The sequence below is a fragment of the Vipera ursinii genome (genome assembly GCF_947247035.1).
Source record: "Vipera ursinii genome assembly, chromosome: 2".
NCBI lineage: Eukaryota > Metazoa > Chordata > Lepidosauria > Squamata > Viperidae > Vipera > Vipera ursinii.
Window position 1 is genome coordinate 195,587,008 of NC_139513.1, and position 15,475 is coordinate 195,602,482.

The window sequence follows — 15,475 nt, forward strand, 5'->3', positions numbered from 1 at the left end:
GGAGTTAAAGCGCATTAAGAACTTGGTTACTTACATAGTTGGTTAATGTTAGTTAGATTACGTTTATTTTATTTGTAACCCTGTATTCAACTCTGGGAAGCGAGGGAGGGGGAGGGTGTAGGGTGGGGTGGGCTGGGTTTATATTGTAACTTTTATAAAATTTTAATAATAATAATTAAAAAAAGAATAGCAAGCCATGAGAAAAGAACCTTAAAGTACTGATATCAAATCACTTGTAGTTCTGGTTATAGTTCTGGGATAATGCTTGTCCTCAAATATGGTTTGGGGAGAAGCATTATCCCGCCAAATAAGGTGAGACAAAATCTTCAGGAAACGACAGAAGAACCCAGTGTGTCAGCAATGAGGAAATCTTTGTACCTGCACTACTGTTACTGTAACAAAACAATCTGCTCTAGCAAAACACAAGTCAGGATGTAGATTTGGTTAGAATTACATAATTTGTTTGTGAAAGTTAGAAATTTGATGAAGAATAATGCAGGATGGAAATCTAACTTTAGATAGAATTTGGAGCTTTTCCAATCAGCATAGTTCTCCCACTTCTGTCCCACAACTGTGCAATAGCATCAAAGTTAATGCAGATTAAAACCTGTATGTCTGTGTCTGGTTACTAAAATTAGATTTATTTTTTAAAAATTCTGTCTTTGTGCTGTTCATATTTCTACTTTCAACAAACATAATTTAAGTTTTAAATTAGATTTGGGGATTCTCTTCATGGGAAAAAATCTGCCTGGCCCTCTGCTAATTATTCATTTTTTTATTTTTTTATTTTTTTTATTTATTTAGATTTGTATACCGCCCTTTCCCGAAGGACTCAGGGCGGTTTACAGGGTATTTAAAAGAAAATCAATACAAAAGTTAAAACAAATTAAAAAAGATTAAATGAAACCCTGAGAAAAATAAAAACCCAGTTAAAATTAAAAATTAAAAAATTCTCAGCCTGGGCCAGAGAGCTCGAAGAGCCAGGTCTTCAGGTCCCGGCGGAATGAACGGAGGTCATACGGAGATACTTCAGTGTATCTCACCTGTAAAAATATTATTCGTCTTCGACTAGTATAGGAATTTTGCACTAGCATACCTATCTGATTTGAATTAGATAAAAATCTGCACTTCTTCAAGCGAGACATTTCAATTAGGCTCATGGAGCATGAACATTAATTGGCTCAACCTGGCTCAAATGCATAAAAGTTCTATTCACATGGGCCTCTGACATCTCCCAGTACATTTTTGAAACTGTATGCAAAATGATAGAACTTCATTTTGCTGCTGACTTTATTGCTGGCTTTCATGTATGTAAAGTTTAAACACACACACCTCATACAAACTAACGATAATTAACGTAGATTTCACAAGTCTAAGCTCTACTCAATTTTTTTTGGGGGGGTGTACCATGGATCATTCATTCAAACACATTTGTCGCAAAATAGGGTTACAGCCAGTGTAGAATTAGGTTTTCAAATACAGTGTAGTTAGTTGAGGAATTTAAACACTTTATATGGATTATACTTTGGATTTCAAAACTAGAATGGATAAAACAGACATACTGTAATTCTTGGGCTACAATCTTGTACTAAGTTATAATTACATACTATAAGGTTATAGTACAATCTCATCTCTCTATTTGGGAATGTCTTACTTTCTATTGGATGATTTTAGGGCTTCTGCTTATTCATTACAGAAAACTTAGAAAACTTCAGAGACTATTATAATAAGGAAAGTGTAAAAACGTTTTCTTGGCATACATGTTAAAATTTACTTCTAGCAACATAAAAATCAGTTTGGTCCATTTCTTTTAGCAAGCAGCACACCACTTTCCTTTTATTATGAAGGAGACTGCACTTGAAGTTAAGGGAGAATATGCAGAACCCCAATTTACTAATATGCTTTTTTATTCATTTATACACTTATAGAGCCACCTATCTCATGAGCAAGGGACTCCGGGCAGCATATACTGAATCTAAACAATAAATATATAAAATCATTATCATTAACAAATAATAAAACTTAAATCCATAAAAACAGTTAAACATTTTGTTAGTATACAAAGTAGACATCTAAAAAAATTAAGAAATAAGATATGAGATAATAAGGAAATTAAGAATATATTGGAGAGATTTGTTTTAGAAAGTTCTTAATAAAACAGTTTAGCCCACAATTTCATTGTCAAAGCAGAAGCTTCAATTTCATATCAACATACTTTAATTCCAATAAATAACCTTCCCCATTTTTTGCCGAGCAATGACAATCTGGTTAGATAATTCTACATAATCCTTAACCAATGCAGGCAACAACTTCTGCAGCCACAAGGCTTATGTGTGTAAATCAGAAAACATCTTCCCACTAAAAAAAGGCATATTAGGGATTGTATCTGCTCATCCAAATTTGCTCCAGCCCCAAAACTGTCTAGTATTACAACAGAATGCAGGTCTGTTGTAATACTGCAGATAATTCTGTAGTAATTTCATAAGAAAAAAATGGAATGACAAAAGATATCCAAAATTTGTTTGCTATCTTTTACTACCATTATTTTAAAACATATCTTTATATATATATATAATACAGCACTGACTGCCTTTCAACTGTTATCATTATATGCTTCCTATTTATTTTAGCAGATAAGAACAGCCAAATCGCGTTTTCATAAAGAAGTAATTTTATGAAATTACCGTATTTTCCGGCGTATAAGACTACTTTTTAACCCATGAAAATCTTCTCAAAAGTCAGGGGTCATCTTATACGCCGGGTGCTGAAAATTTAGGGACAGGGCTGGCTGGAAAACCTGGAGCGGATCTCCCATTTAGTCTGCGCAGGGAAAGCGGGACCAATTGGAGAAGAAGCTGCAGTCTGTGATTTTTTACAGGCTGGGGTCTGGGCGTCTTTCCTTCTAAAGTTGAAGAGCAGCTGTAGTATATCCCAACTTGAAAGGCAGGTGGGGAAGGCAGCAGCCAGAGCAGCGGCTTAGCTCTAAGGACACATTTGACTCAGGAACTGGGCGGGCTGGCTGGGAAACCTGGAGCGGATCTCCAATTTGGTCTTTTTTTTTTAAATCCCATTTATATCCTGCCCTTCTCCGAAGACTCAGGGTGGCTTACAATTTAAAGCACAAATCAATGTGCTTAGCAATAGCCTTCATTCTGTGTATATGCCTGTTTATTAGGGCTTTCACACACACCCCAAGCAGCATTATTGCAAAGTCAGCTTATTGCCCCCAACAATCTGGGTCCTCATTTTACCTACCTTGGAAGGATGGAAAGCTGAGTCAACCTTGAGCCTGGTGGGATGCGAACCTGCACTAATTGCAGGCAGCTGGTGTTACTTAAGGCTCTGCGCAGGGAAAGCTTTAGAGTGAATTAGGAAAATTGAAAAAGTGAATTACGAAAATAGGGAACGGTTGCTGGAATTGGGTATGTGTAGTTTAACGAAGAGAAGGGTGAGGGGTGACATGATAGCAGTGATCCAATATCTCAGGGGCTGCCACAAAGCAGAGGGAGCCAAGCTATTTTCCAAAGCACCTGAAAGCAGGACAAGAAGCAATGGATGGAAACTAGTCAAGGAGAGAAGCAACCTAGAACTAAGGAGAAACTTCCTGACAATTAGAACAATTAAACAGTGGAACAACCTGCCTCCAGAAGTGGTGAATGCTCCAACACTGGAAGTTTTTAAGAAGAGACTGGACAGCCATTTGTCTGAAATGGTATAGGGTTTCCTGCTTTAGCAGGGGGTTGGACTAGATGACCTCCAAGGTACCCTCCAACTTATTATTATTAATTATTATTATTATTATTATTATTAATTATTATTATTATTATATTATTATTATTATAGTTTAATCCACTTGCACTGTTTTATGTTTACATGTTTGATGACAAACAGCCTTATGTTTACAAGTGACAGTTTTCCTACTAAGCATCTGCATGTCATAAGCATTTGAATTAAAATTACCATATTAAAATCAAATCTGATGTTTTTAAATTTTTATTTGGTGTGCGTTGGAAGAGGGGTAGTCTTATACGGCGAGTATAGCCCAAACCGTATAATTTAACAGGAAATGTAGGAGGTCGTCTTATACGCCGGAAAATACGGTAAAACAAGACTGTCTGCATGTTCTGAGTAAACTTTCAAAGCACAGGAAACAGAGGCCAAATTCAGTGCTAAGGAAGTAATTAATACAAATACACATTTTTCAAACTGCTAAATCAGCACGCAGATTATGTAATTGTTAGCTGCGAAGTCGTGTCCGACCCATCGCGACCTTATGGACAACGTTCCTCCAGGCCTTCCTGTCTTCTACCATCTTCTGGAGTCCATTTAAGCTCACGCCTACTCCTTCAGTGATTCCATCCAGCCACCTCATTCTCTGTCGTCCCCTTTTTATCTTGCCCTCAATCTTTCCCAGCATTAGGCTCTTCTCCAGTGAGTCCTTCCTTCTCATTAGGTGGCCAAAGTATTTAAGTTTCAACTTCAGGATCTGGCCTTCTAAAGACCAGTCAAGGTTGATCTCTAGGACTGACCGGTTTGATCGCCTTGCAGTACAAGGGACTCGCAGGAGTCTTCTCCAGCACCATAGTTCAAAGGCCTCAATTCTTTGGCGCTCAGCCTTTCTTATGGTCCAACTTTCACTGCCATACATTGCAACTGGGAAGACCATAGCCTTGACTATGCACACTTTTGTTGACAGGGTGATGTCTCTGCTTTTTAATGTGCTGTCTAGATTTGCCATGGCTTTCCTCCCAAGGAGCAAGCGTCTTTTAATTTCTTGGCTACAGTCCCCATCTGCAGTGATCTTGGAGCCCAGGAAAATAAAATCTGTCACTGCCTCCATTTCTTCCCCATCTATTTGCCAGGAATTGAGAGGGCCGGATGCCATGATCTTGGTTTTCTTAATGTTACAGTGGGACAAAAAAGTATTTAGTCAGCCACCAATTGTGCAAATTCTCCCACTTAAAAAGATGAGAGAGGCATGTAATTTTCATCATAGGTATACCTCAACTATGACAGACAAAATGAGGGGAAAGAATCCAGGAAATCACATTGTAGGATTTCTAATGAATTCATTTGCAAATTAAGGTGGAAAATAAATATTTGGTCAATAACAAAAGTTCATCTCAATACTTTGTTATATACCGTTTGTTGGCAATGACAGAGGTCCAACGTTTACTGTAAGTCTTCACAAGGTTTGCACACACTGTTGCTGGTATTTTGGCCCATTCCTCCATGCAGATCTCCTCTAGAGCAGTGATGTTTTGGGGCTGTCGCTGGGCAACACGGACTTTCAGCTCCCTCCAAAGGTTTTCTATGGGGTTGATCTGGAGACTGGCTAGGCCACTCCAGGATCTTGAAATGCTTCTTACGAAGCCACTCCTTCGTTGCCCGGGTGGTGTGTTTGGGATCATTGTCATGCTGAAAGACCCAACCACGTTTCATCTTCAATGCCCTTGCTGATGGAAGGAGGTTTTCACTCAAAATCTCACGATACATGGCCCCATTCATTCTTTCCTTTACACGATCAGTCGTCCTGGTCCCTTTGCAGAAAAACAGCCCCAAAGCATGATGTTTCCACCCCCATGCTTCACAGTAGGTTTGATGTTCTTTGGATGCAACTCAGCATTCTTTCTCCTCCAAACATGACGAGTTGAGTTTTTACCAAAAAGTTCTACTTTGGTTTCATCTGACCATATGATATTCTCCCAATCCTGTTCTGGATCATCCAAATGCTCTCTAGCAAACTTCAGATGGGCCTGGACATGTACTGGCTTAAGCAGGGTGACACGTCTGGCACTGTAGGATTCGAGTCCCTCACGGCGTAGTGTGTTACTGATGGTGGCCTTTGTTACTTTGGTCCCAGCTCTCTGCAGGTCATTCACTAGGTCCCCCCGTGTGATTCTGGGATTTTTGCTCACTGTTCTTGTGATCATTTTGACCCCACGGGGTGAGATCTTGTGTGGAGCCCCAGAACGAGAGAGATTATCAGTGGTCTTTTATGTCTTCCATTTTCTAATAATTGCACCCACAGTTGATTTCTTCACACCAAGCTGCTTGCCTATTGCAAATTCAGTCTTCCCAGCATGGTGCAGGTCTACAATTTTGTTTCTGGTGTCCTTCGACAGCTCTTTGGTCTTGGCCATAGTGGAGTTTGGAGTGTGACTGTTTGAGGTTGTGGACTGGTGTCTTTTATTTATTTATTTATTTTAATTCCATTTATATCCCGCCCTTCTCCGAAGACTCAGGGCGGCTTACAAGCTTAGCAGTAGCCTTCATTCTATGTATATGCCTGCTTATTAGGGCTTTCACACACACACCCCAAGCGGCATTATTACAAAGTCAGCTTAATTGCCCCCAACAAACTGGGTCCTCATTTTATACTGATAACAAGTTCAACCAGGTGCCATTCATACAGGTAACGAGTGGAGGACAGAGGAACCTCATAAAGAAGAAGTTACAGGTCTGTGAGAGCCAGAAATCTTGCTTGTTTGTAGGTGACCAAATACTTATTTTACCGAGGAATGTACGAATTAATTCATTAGAAATCCTACAATGTGATTTCCTGGATTCTTTCCCCCCATTTTGTCTCTCATAGTTGAGGTATACCTATGATGAAAATTACAGGCCTCTCTCATCTTTTTAAGTGGGAGAACTTGCACAATTGGTGGCTGACTAAATACTTTTTTGTCCCACTGTAAGTTTCAACCTAACTTTTGCACTCTCCTTCTTCACCCGCAACAAGAGGCTCTTTAGTTCTTCTTTACTTTCTGCCATTAGAGTGGTGTCATCTGCATATCTTAGGTTGTTGATATTTCTCCCGGCAATCTTAATTCCAACTTTTGATTCATCTAGCCCTGCCTTTCTCATGTTGTGCTCTGCATATAAGTTAAATAGGCAGGGCGACAGTATACAGCCTTGCCGGACTCCTTTCCCAATCAGTGGTTCCGTGTCCAGTTCTCACTGTTGGGCTTTGGCATAGTCAATGAAGCAGAAGTAAATGTTTTTCTGGAACTCCCTAGCTTTCTCCATGATCCAGCGTATGTTGGCAATTTGATCTCTAGTTCCTCTGCCTCTTTGAAATCCTGCCTGTACTTCTGGTAGCTCTCGATCCACATACTGCTGGAGTCTAGCTTGTAGGATTTTAAGCATAACTTTTAATTTTAATTTTTAATTACAGTATTCCAATTTAACCTTTAATATCCATAGTATTTAACATTCAGGTAACCCAAATTTCCTTTATCTCATTTCATAAAAAATTATAATATCTAAAATACACCTATTAAAACTTAAATATGTCCTTATTCTATTCCATAAACATTTTCTACTTCCCACCCTAATAAATACCACCTTAATAATAGAGTACCTTTTATTAATTCAGAGCAATCATCCGCCTCAATAATAGAGTACCTTTTATTAATTCAGATCAATCATCTATATACACTGGGCTAATCAATAATTCAAACCTATTTTCTAGGTTTCTGGTAGATAAAACCAAGGTCAGACTTGGGCTGTAAACAAGTCTCTTTGTCAGAAGTAATAAAACTGTTGTGCCAAGCTCACCACAAAATATCTCCGATAGCATTGAATCTTTTTTCAAATCCCAACCTAAAATCTTATCCACTTTTAAGTTCTTGTTTTGCAAATCAAACAAAGTGACAGATTCCAATAAGAATACGAACTTTTTGGGTCGCCAAGTTCCAGACAGAAAATAAATATCCAGTTGTATTAAGTTGATTTTTCCAAAGCTTTGTTTCCTCAAATGCCGCCATTTTAGAGGGTGGGGAAAAAAAATCCCTTCCCTCTCTCCTCGGCAGGGAATAAATTTTCAAGAAGCTTTTAACAGGAAAAATACTCAGGGGTCCTCTTCACACTTGTCATCCCTCCAGGGCGACTTTCAACCCTTTTCAGGGTCCCCCGGAAGGAGAAAATCAGACGGTGGAGGGAACGATCACCCCAAACGTCTGCCAGCACCACAATCGAAAACCGGAAGCCAAAAGCCATCTACTTTTTAAAGGGCCTTAGAAAGGGACATGGTAGTGGTTGAATTACTAATTAACAAAACCCTTAGCAACATTAGCATACCATGCAGTACACTCAGTCCATGCAATAATAGATATATATTCCATCTTAATTTTGTACAATTCCTATTATGTTTCAGAGTTAAAGAAAGTCATAATGGTTAACCACAGATAAATATATTATGTTAAATAACACTAATATCTTGTAAATATTCATCTCTTCAAAGGGTCCATACGTGAAGCAAAAATCAAGATCAAGGGTGACTATGAAGAATCTTATTTCATTCCAAGTTTAAAAGAGAATAATCCCTCTACTACAGGGGTGTCAAACTCAGTTTCATTGAGGGCCGCATCAGCATTGCGGTTGCCCTCAGGGGACCAGATGGGTATGGCCAGGGTGGGCGTGGCCTACTGGGTGGGCATGGCTAGAGTGCGTATGGCCTACTGGGTGGGCGTGGCCAGCTCTACATCATTCGCATCAAGGGTGCCTATGGGGGCCCGGGCAGGAGTGGGACAGATCTGGGGGTCTCTGGCAGAAGGAGGGTCTCTGGGCCAGGGCCAAGGCAGTGGGGGCTGTTCCCTCACTCTTTCCAGGATGGCTTCATGGGCCGCATGAAACCACTTCGCGGGCCAGATCTGGCCCCCGGGCCTTGTGTTTGACATGTCTGCTCTACTACAAGCTCTTTTGAGCAGACTTGAAACTGCTTTGGGCTGACCAGATGCATAAGAATGAAGTAACAGACAGGACAATTTTAAGATACCTGCCAGAAATTGCCTCCAATTTTAGTGGGAGAAGGCAAAATTCAGCAGACATGAACTTAAGAGTACTGTATAGAGTACAGGTATGTACTTTGTTTATCTTCTGGGATACCATGCTGATTTTTGTTAGTATTTTTAGGCAGACAAATATTTTAGTAAGACATAAGAGGAGACACATTGACAACTTATAGTTCCTGCCTTAAAATAAACAAGTGAAATGTGTAGGGTTTTTTTTTCTGGCACTACATATAAAGGCTGTTGAAAAATATAATGGGTTAAAAAAAAGAAGCAATAGGATGACTAAAGCTGATATGGCAGAAAACCACAGGCAGATTAAAAAACCAGAAAAACCTTTGATTTACATTTTAACAATGCCTGGTGGGATATTTATATTCAATAGGAATTTTTATTTAAAAATAATCTAAATAGACTTCAGAGCACGAACATACTTTTCTGGTACAATCGTCCTGGTAAAGTAGCCATTAAAGATTGAAGTATCGTCCCTTTTACTGCTATTTAAAAATTAGGCTGCAAAATATTTTGTTAGATTTTGCACCACAAAAGCCCTTCGAGGCCAACTTGAGAGGATTGCAACTGGAAATGCATCATTACAAATCTCTCAAATTCTTCAAGGGAGGCCATCAGAGCTTAAGATTTGGCTGAAAAGCACCTTGAGTTTACGATTAACTTTTTGGCGGAAACCAAGATTTGGTGGAGAGAGCGTTATAAAGAGGGCGCGCGCGCGCGCGCGCGCCCGGCTCTCCGCAATTGTGGCCCGTGTAAAGAGGACGCAGACAAGCGCGAAGGCCCGAGCGCGCGCGCGCCCGCCCGGCCAGAGGCAACGGACGCGGCGTCGAGGAAGAGCGCGCGCCCCTTTCACGCGACGGTTGCCCGTTTAAGAGGGGGAGAAACGCGCGCCGTGGGCGGCAGAGGAAGCGGCTGCCGCGCGCGCGCCAAGGCGCCATTCGCTCCGCCGCCGCCGCGGCAGCCCCATGCTCGCGGGACCGACGCAGCAGCGGAAACATGGCGGCCACGGAGTCCCTTCTCGAGTCCGTCAGACGTTCGTTTTGCCCGGCGGCCGCAGCTGCGGCGCTCCCTGGCCTCGCCCGCGGACTGGCAGCGACACGCCCTGCGTGCTCTTTCAACGCCCCCCCTCCCCTCCGCGCTCTAAATTTAAAACCAGCCCGCTTTCCCCTGGCCGGTGTGCGCCTGTACGGCTGGCGGGAGAACAAGCTGTTGAAAAGGGAGGAGGACGTCCCCGGCTTCCCATTTTCCCCGCCCAGGCTTACATCCGGCGGAGTCCGGTTTCGTAATTCCCGGCGGACCCGTTCCTTCATATTCATGACGGCGACGGGACGAACGGGACGGGCCTGGGTTCAGGCCCTGCGCTTGCTGCGCCGAGTCAACTCGCAGGGAAGCGGTGGAAGGGGAGTTGCAGGCAGGAGGAGGGCGGGAGCGCTCGGCGCCTCCTTCGCTGCGACTGCAGTTAAATTGGCAACGGGGCCCTTAAGCCGAAGCAAATCGCCTGAGTGGCCGGCAGGAGGCGCTGTAGAGTCACAGAAGAGGCTGCCCGTAACTTCCCCGTCCAAACCACACCCTACTCTCCTTGCTGATAGTACCGTAGTCTCAGCCACTGCAGTCTTTCGCTGGTGGCGCCGTACTTTCTTCAAGGAATAGTGCAGGGTTAGGCAACCTTTTGCAATGTATGGCAGTGAAAGCTGGACCATAAGAAAGGCTGAGCGCCAAAGAATTGAAGCCTTTGAACTATGGTGCTGGAGAAGACTCCTGCGAGTTCCTTGGACTGCAAGGCGATCAAACCGGTCAGTTCTAGAGGAGATCAACCCTGACTGCTCTTTAGAAAGCCAGATCCTGAAGCTAAAACTCAAATACTTTGGCCACCTAATGAGAAGGAAGGACTCACTGGAGAAGAGCCTAATGCTGGGAAAGATTGAGGGCAAGAGAAGAAGGGGACGACAGAGAATGAGGTGGCTGGATGGAGTCACTGAAGCAGTAGGCGTGAGCCTAGATGGACTCCAGAAGATGGTAGAGGACAGGAAGGCCTGGAGGAACATTGTCCATAGGGTCGCGATGGGTCGGACACGACTTCGCAACTAGCAACAACAACAGGCAACCTTGGTTCTTTTATGACTCGTGGACTTCAATTCCCAGAATTCCTGAGCCAGCACGGCTGGCTCAGGAATTCTGGGAGTTGAAGTCCACGAGTCATAAAAGAGCCAAGGTTGCCTACCCCTGGAATAGTGGTTCGAGCGCTTCTCCGATTAATGTCCCCCCCCACCTCTGCAGGAGATTTATAGAAGTTTTCCCATCCCGAGTTTCTTTTGCCCATGCAAAACGGAAGATTTAAGGCTCTCAAAAGATTTGCAATACAAGCCAAATGCAGCGAATAACGCCAAATGTATCCAGTGTTGCTGTTTCTTCTCTACCTGGAATATGATGGAGTTTACATCTGATGTGTCTCTAAATGTGCTGTTTATCTTCTGCATAAGAGCCCTGCTCATGGATGAAATGCATTTTTTATACACTGCCCAAAGTTCTACTAATAGCCCCGTTTATAGATAAATTGGTTGGATTAAAAAACGAAGAATCCTGCTAAACAGAATGTAGCCTAAAAAATAGAAATCAGCTATTCTGAGTAGTTGGCATGAACACATTCTTAAAAATCTAGTCCGAGAATGTTTATCTTAATCTTTCATAAATTTTGTGTTGGCCATTGCTTTTTTCTTGCAATTCTCATTTCCCATAGTTTTGGTCTTCTTTTCCCTTCACATACTGATTTTGAGAATTAGATTAGTTCTATTATTAAAGCAGGAGAAAAGGGAGGGAGGACTGTCCCTGTAAATTTACTGAGATTCAACAGCATAGCTTCCAACCATTTTGAGATAGGATCCAGCTGAAAATTATACCAGGCACAAAGTAAAAAGAAATCCCCTCTATTATAGTCATATTTCATGCATTGCACAATTCAAAAATATTCCTGTTTTCTTCATTAAAAGACAGGCATTCAGCAGAACTTGTCATTTTAAATCTGACCAGGTAGCAACTTCATAATAGTAATTTATAATTAATTCATCCTGTTGACTGATGAGTACAAATGGTTTTCTGTCATACTTGTAGTCTTGTTATGCCTTCTGGGTTTCTGGAATTTAGAGAACTTATGGTAACCCAAGGATGTTTATTTTTATAAACCAAAGCACATTCTTACTAATTAAATGCCAAGTTTATAACGAGACTTCTCATACCTTAAATATTTTGATTGCATAGATGTGAATGGACATTCTAACCACCCAGTCGTTCGGAGTTTGGGTGATGTGCAAATTAATTGTGAACTTTGTGATCATTAAAAATGTGCATGTTATTTGTTAATAACAATGTAACATATACAATTCAGCTAATGGTAATTTTCCTAATATGGAGACAACTGATGCTTTGGGGTAGCTTAGCTAAATGCACCTTTGCATTTGCACAACACTGTAAGCCATAAACTAATCACCATGTTTTAGGCTTGTAGGTGGTATGAACCTGTCCAATGTAGTACTGTAGGTTATAATACGAACCCAGAAAATGGAATTGAATAAATCATAATTCAATTAACAATTATGACTTCAGGTATACATCTTTTAAGGTGCTGGTACTTACCTTTAAAGCCCTACATGGCCTAGGCCCGGGATATTTGCAGGACCGTCTGCTGCCGGGGACGACTTCCCATCGCTCAGTGCATTCACACAGAGAGGGCCTCCTCAGGGTTGGCTGGCGACCCCCAGGGGGAGGGCCTTCTCTGTGGGAGCGCCAGCCCTGTGGAACCAACTCCCCCTTGAGCTCCGGATGGCCCCAGATCTCCGGTCCTTTCGCCGCGACCTCAAAACTTTCCTTTTTCATCAGGCTGACCTGGACTGACGACGGGTTTTTAAAATGTTTTAATTTTTAATTGTTTAGTTAATTTATTTTGGGGCTGTTTATTTAATTTCTCTTAACTTTTGTATTGTTGTTTTTATTGTTGTTAGCCGCCCTGAGTCCTTCAGGAGATAGGGCGGCATATACCGGTAAGTCCCCAAAATAAAATAAAATAAAATCTTGCTAATGAATGTCTGACAAGAAAAAGACCCAGATCCAAAAGGCAGTCCAACAACTGTTCTAAAAATCAAAAGCCAGTTCGAACAATATTTTAAATTACTTATGGAAGAATAGCCAAGCGCATATGTTGTGGCAAGTTATGTCAAAAGACAAGGCTACCCACAATAATAGTCTACTTCAGAATGCTAACATCCCTTCCTTAATGATTATACATTTTTGTGGGGCATGATTCCTAAGATTGTACCTTGTATGAAAGTAATGAAATAGCAGAAAATAAACCCACAGATTTTTTTCTTCATTGAAAACCAGCTAATTTATCCTTTGGGCTTTTAAAAAAGTCTGTTGCTTATCATTTTTGAAACAAACTACCAATTGCCAGATCTTTACCTTACAAGTCCTACTTTCAGGATGAATATAGATCATATGTGTCTTCACAGATTTGCAAACTGCTCAGACTTGCATCTTTAAAAAGCCCTGTACTATATAAAGTGAAGTATTAATCACACATCTAGGGACTTGCTTACTGAGTATTTACAATACTCCATTTATATGATGACACATTTCTGTTTCAACAGCAGGTGATGCTCATGTTATATAATTATATGTTCTTGTTATAAGAGGAATAAGAAAATGGTTCATTTTGATCAGTTTGTGCCAGTTAGCTTTTATTAACAATAAAATAGATTATTTGCATGGCCACAAATAAACTAATACTTTTCCTTTTAAAAACTTTCTCATTTATTTAGAATATTTGAATGGTCACCCATATTATGTATAATAACTTTGGATGGCTAGCAACAAATATGCAGATAACAAAATTAAAATTTAAAAACCTATCATACCCTCAAGCATTATACAGGTAGTCTTTGACTTACTACCATTCATTTAGTGACTGTTCAAAGTTACAACGGTGCTGAAAAAAACAACTTATGACTATTTTCACACTTGTAGCCATTGCAGCATTCCCATAGTCACATGATCAAAATTCAGACTCTTGGCAAATGGCTCTTATTTATGACAATTACAGTGTCCTGGGGTCATGTGGTTACTTTTTGTGACGGGAAGCCTTATTCACTTAAAAAAACATGTTACTAAACTGCAGTGATTCACTTAACTGTGGCAAGAAAAGTTATAAAATGGGGCAAAGCTCACTTAACAAATGTCTTGCTTAGCAACATAAATTTTGGGTTCAGTTGGATTCAATTTTGGATTCTGAAGGAACTGGCAGATGTGATCTCAGAACCACTGAACTATATCTTTGAAAGATCTTGGAGCACTGGGGAACTACCAGAGGACTGGAAAAGAGCTGATGTAGTACCCACCTTCAAAAAAAAGAAAAAAATGGATCCAGGAAACTACAGACCTATCGACCTGACTTCAATATCTGGAAAAGATAATCAAGCAATGAATCAGCAAATACCTGGAGGCAAACAAAGTCATTACCAAAATCCAACATGGGTTTGTCAAAAACAGATCATGCCAGACAAATCTTACTGCATTCTTTGACTAGGTGACAAAATTGGTGGACCAGAGGAATGCTGTGGATATAACATACTTGGACTTCGGTAAGACATTTGATAAAGTAGACCACAACCTACTACTGGATAAGATGAAAATGTGAGTTAGAAAGCATCACCACCAGATGGATTCGTAGCTGGCTGACCGGCCGTACTCACCGTGTGGTCCTCAATAGAACTGCATCTAGGAGGGAAGTGTGTAGTGGGGTGCCCCAAGGCTCTGTTCTGGGTCCAGTGCTCTTCAACATCTTCATCAGTGATTTGGATAAGGGGATAGATGGGGAACTCATCAAATGTGCAGACAACACCAAGCTGGCAGGAACAGCCAACACTCCGGAAGATAGGCTTAAGTTACAGAAGGATCTTGATAGATTTGAACATTGGGTGCTATCTAACAAAATGAAATTCAATGGTGAAAAAAGTAAGGTTTTACATTTAGGCAAGAAAAACCAAATGCACAGGTATAGTAATAGGTCAGGGGGGTCAAACTCACAACGTCATGTGACGTGTCGTGACGTATTGTGAATTTTTCCCCATTGCTGGAGCTGGGGTAGGCGTGGTTTTGGCATGACGCATCTGGCCCGCGGGCTGGCAGTTTTAACACCCCTGGTACCTTGCTCAATAGTAGTAACTGAAAGGGATCTCGGAGTCCTAGTTGACAATCACTTAAATAGGAGCCAGCAGTGTGCTGCATCTGCCAAAAAAGCCAACACAGTGCTAGACTGCATTAACAGGGATAGAATCAAGATCATGTGAAGTATTAATGCCACTTTACAATGCCTTGGTAAGGCCACACTTGGAATACTGCATCCAGTTTGGTCACTATGATGAAAAAAGATGTTGAATCTGAGTACAGCGAAGAGCAACAAAGATGATTAGGAGACTGGAGGCCAAAACATATAACAAACAGTTGCTGGAATTGGGTATGTCTAGTTTAACGAAGAGAAGGGCGAGGGGTGACATGATAGCAGTGTTCCAATATCTCGGGCTGTCACAAAGAAGAGGGAGTCAAGCTATTCTCCAAAGCGCCTGAAGGCAGGACAAGAAGCCATGGATGGAAACTAACCAAAGAGAGAAGCAACCTAGAAT

General features: G+C 41.2%; 1 protein-coding gene across 1 annotated transcript in view; it reads right to left on the reverse strand.

Annotated features, from left to right (window-relative positions):
- ANP32B (acidic nuclear phosphoprotein 32 family member B) overlaps positions 1–10,260 on the reverse strand; it is a 43,510-nt gene extending 33,250 nt beyond the window's left edge. The window contains exon 1 of the mRNA XM_083355504.1: positions 10,067–10,260. Within this exon, the coding sequence (XP_083211630.1) occupies positions 10,067–10,120 (54 nt within the window). The 5' untranslated portion in view covers positions 10,121–10,260. The remainder of the gene's footprint in view (positions 1–10,066) is intronic.
- Positions 10,261–15,475: the final 5,215 nt, after the last annotated feature.